Below are 4,086 nucleotides of genomic sequence, written 5' to 3'. Positions count from 1 at the left end.
GCTCCTCCAACCTGCCAGGTTATTTCCACTTCCATGTGGCCTCCTAGTTCCTGTAGCAGCTGTCTTTGGTCAAAGCCTCCTGCCTCCACCGCCTGTCTGCTCCTTAGTTTATTGCTGTTTTCATCAAATAAACCTTCACTGAATTAACATCCAGTCTGGCTCTGCGTTGGGATCTGTCTACACACCCTGACAAATATTATACGTTAGCCGTTTAAAGACTCACTCCAATGAAAATGTGTTTTTTTTTTTTTTGTAGATTTTTCGTCATGGTGGAGGATGTATATAAAGTAAATTAAGATGGAAATTTTGAGTGTTTCTTAATTCAAGTCATTGTGAATCAGGAGCAGACAAAAAAATGCTGTTTTAAGAAACTTGAAATACTAACATAGAAGGTACAATAATCAGGTACAAACTTCCTGCTCTGCTCCGTTCTCATTCATCCACTTATAGAAGACTGGATCCATGAACGTCTTTGTTATCCTCGTCTGAGCTGGTATCTGGATGTAAACTGCATGGCTGGATATCTTTATCATCTTCGCCACTCTTGTTGCATCAGTAATGCTGGGTTTGAGAGAAGCTGTAAGCTGGTGGGCGTGAGTGTAAATGGATGGATGATGAAAAGAGGCGGGCTTACTCTGAGCGTACAGTCTCACCAACAACTAAGAGACAAATAAATAAAGAACTCCTGCTGCTCTGTGGAAACTCTCCTAAACCACACTGTTGTTTTTATTTATACTAAACACAGAATAATCATAATTAAAAGACCACTATAGGAACACCTTTACATAAGATCAAAAGATTATATTTGTTTGGTTATTATAGCATAATTAGAACTTAAAAACAAAAGTAAGAAAAGTTATTCAAAAGGTTAAAATACATAAAATGTAATTAAAGAAGAATTGTTTCAAAGCCTGACTATATAAGGACTCACTCTTCTTCTGCAGAGTTCAGTTCAACAAACAGCTACAGACCTGGTTGATGTTACTGTTGGAAAAACTCCAACAATCCAGAGAAAATCTCCACAAATTAAATTGATCCGTGAGTTCCTTTAGGATTGTATGTTAGGAAGCTTTAGGAAACTGTTACGATCAAATATGAAATAAAAAAACTGAGCAAAAATGGAAAAAAATGAAAATATTTGCATTCCAGCAAACACACAGCTGCTCTTATCAGCGCCCCCTACAGGTGAGACGTTTGTTCCATCAGACTGTTGGATGCTGCTGGTTCTGTGGATCTACAAGAAAACACAAAGATGTAGAATTGCTCAGTAACTGAGGATGAAGGATGGTCTGGATACAGAATCTACATCAACAAATTCAAGTTTCTATCAGGTTTAGATCATATTTCATCATTAAAGAACTAAATATAAACTTACCAAGTGCTGGTCCTTATTGAATTTCAGAGTAAAGCATCTCATCAGTAGAATGAGAGGATTTTCCTGTTAAGAAGATAAAATTGAATATGAATATAAAGGAAAAATAATAAAACAGTAAAGATGAATTACATGATTTACTTTATGAATTCCTGAGTTTCCTTTGCATCAGTTCTCAGTCACTTCAGTTCCAAAGATAAAGACTTGACTCACCTTTGTTTCTCTTCATCATCTGTGCATACAGCCGACTGCCATCTAAAAGAAAACAACATCCAGATTTTCTTGGTTGTCACAGCAAACATCCCAGAAGCTGACAGTCTGTCATTTCTAAAGACACACCTGCATGGATGGAGAACATGTTTCCATGTAGAGGCAGATCTTACCTGCAGACGCTCCTGTCTTCACATCAGAGTAAACTATCATCTCTGCTGGTTTCTGTCTCTTTTCTGTCAGAACAACATTTGATCAAACTCAACTGTTCAATAAATCTATCATAAATGTTGAATAAATTGATTTATTTACTCACTTTTCTTAGTGATGGCTTTAAGCTTGATTGAAGAATATGTCATCTTCCTGGATTCACCTGAAACATCAATCATTTATTATATTTTCTTCTGGTTTCATCTCAATTTAAATAAAATATTTTATTTTTCTTCTTTTTTAATGTCTGATAGAGAAAATCTGTCATGTTTGTACCACAGATCAATCATATAGATGTAAATGAACAGATAAATGTTTTAATCTTGACTGATTCTATCGTTCTACCTTTGTTTTCATCTTCTGGATCATTTTGAATCTCTTCAGGATCTCTGTATGATTCATACAGAGAAGATTCACCTAAAAAATGAATCACACAAAGACACAATCAACACTTTTCTAGGAACAAAATGTTTTCCATCAGTTTACAGATCAGACATCAAGACATGAAACTTTCATGTTCAGTTCATTTGTTCTGAAGTCAAATGTATGGAATAAATCCAGATCAGTCAAAGTTTAGAGTAACCATGAAGAAGAATGATGTCATTTCTGTGCTGAGCTTCATTGTGGTCTGCAGCAGTGCTCTGGTTATTAATGTGAGACCTGCTGGAAGAAATCAATAGAAATATATTATTGAAAATATATTCTCAAAGAAAATCTTTTGAAAAACGTTTATTAAAATAATAAACACAAACCTTTCCATGTGTGAATCTGGAAATGGAAAAAAATACATTTTAATAATAAATTATCTGGTATTGATTATCCTGAAATTATTATGAAAATTGCCCAAGAAAACAGTAACATTTTTCACCTCTTGATCTTTTGCAGAGAAACCAGATCATGAATAGAAAAATGACCAACATTACAGAAATTAGAGCAACAACCAACACAGGAAATGAGGATCTTTCAGGTCTGGATGTAGCTGTAAAAAAAAGAGTTGATAAATATATGTAAATATTATTAACTAAAGTATTTACAGTGAGATTAATAAAATGTTACAATAATAAATAGAGATCTACTGACATGTTACTGCCAACCAGCTCTGTGGAGATTCTTTTCCTGAGGACTGACACTTGTAGAAGCCTTCATGTGACTTTGACACTGCAGGGATGATCATCTCCACTCTGCTCTCACTTTGGATTAATGTGTCATTCTGATAGAAAAACACTTTAGAAAGAAGATTTTCTGTCCTCCACTTGCAGCCAAGAGTAACAGAATGTCCCTCAGTCACAGGATGGACAGGACTCAGCAGGATCAGATCATCATCTGGAAACATCCACATTCATCCTCATCACAGATCATCAGCACATGTTTGACATTGTCTGCTTCATTCTGCTTTGACATCCAGTTGATCATCTCAATCCAGATTCAAGTTGTGTGGAAGTGAAGCTCAACAAAGGAATCCAAACATGTTTCCACTCACTGTGTCCAGTGATGTTGACTGCGTTGCTGAAAGCTGATCCAGACTCACACCAGAACACTGCATTACTGGACTGGATCTTCTGAACATGACATGTTGATCCATTCATTGTTCCCCAGTCAGAACAGAATGACAGCAAGTCAGGAAGCAGAAAGCTGCCGACTCTCCACTCAGCAGAGTTTCCCTCACAGGTCAGTGAGAGCGAGTCAGAGGTGAAGTGTTGGACTCTGTCAGGACTCACTGAGAGAGACGCTGATGGATGAAGATCTGAACACAAACATGAGGAAGATCAGCACACTTTAGCTGGATTGACTAAAAACAGAAACCTTTGAAATGACTCAAGAATCCTGAGTCTGACCTCCAGACCAGACAAAGTGAGGTTGACTGTAAAGAGTGTAGACGTGTGGCTCTCCTCTTCCAGCTCTGCACACATATCCTGCTGTGTGTGTCTGTCCATGAATGATGTAGGAGTTGTCTGCAGTCCCTTTGGAGCTAGCAGGCAGCAGCTCATAGCTGTAAGAGCCAGACTTGTGTGATAGATCAGGAACAGCTTTATACCAGTAGAAGCTCCATCCTGCAGACACATGTTCAACCTCACAGCTCAGAGTCACTGAGGATCCAGGACTCAACCACCGTGGAGACACTCTCAGGACCGGCTCTGGTTTGAGCTCTGTTGGAGAGATATTATTAACCTTGATTCATGCATGTCATGTTCTTAGTTATGGAAAAATTTTATGTTTAAAATGTCTTTCTGTGCAGAACAAAAACAAATCTGCCAGTTTACCTGAAACAGTTAATTTGACAACTTTACTCCACT

At 37.3% G+C, this 4,086-nt stretch overlaps 1 protein-coding gene across 1 annotated transcript; it reads right to left on the bottom strand.

Annotated features, from left to right (window-relative positions):
• Window positions 1-1,649: 1,649 nt before the first annotated feature.
• LOC112139253 (sialoadhesin) lies at window positions 1,650-3,925 on the bottom strand (the record flags this gene model as incomplete). The annotated part of the gene is given in 8 exon segments (XM_036211027.1): window positions 1,650-1,818; window positions 1,899-1,955; window positions 2,138-2,455; window positions 2,545-2,560; window positions 2,661-2,771; window positions 2,873-3,115; window positions 3,273-3,536; window positions 3,628-3,925. Coding segments are annotated over 6 exon segments (1,029 nt in total), but the record flags the coding sequence as incomplete, so codon positions are not given.
• Window positions 3,926-4,086: the final 161 nt, after the last annotated feature.

Source organism: Oryzias melastigma, unplaced genomic scaffold (genome assembly GCF_002922805.2).
Source record: "Oryzias melastigma strain HK-1 unplaced genomic scaffold, ASM292280v2 sc00385, whole genome shotgun sequence".
NCBI lineage: Eukaryota > Metazoa > Chordata > Actinopteri > Beloniformes > Adrianichthyidae > Oryzias > Oryzias melastigma.
Note: the sequence above shows the minus strand (reverse complement) of the source record. Positions and strands in the feature narration are given on the sequence as shown.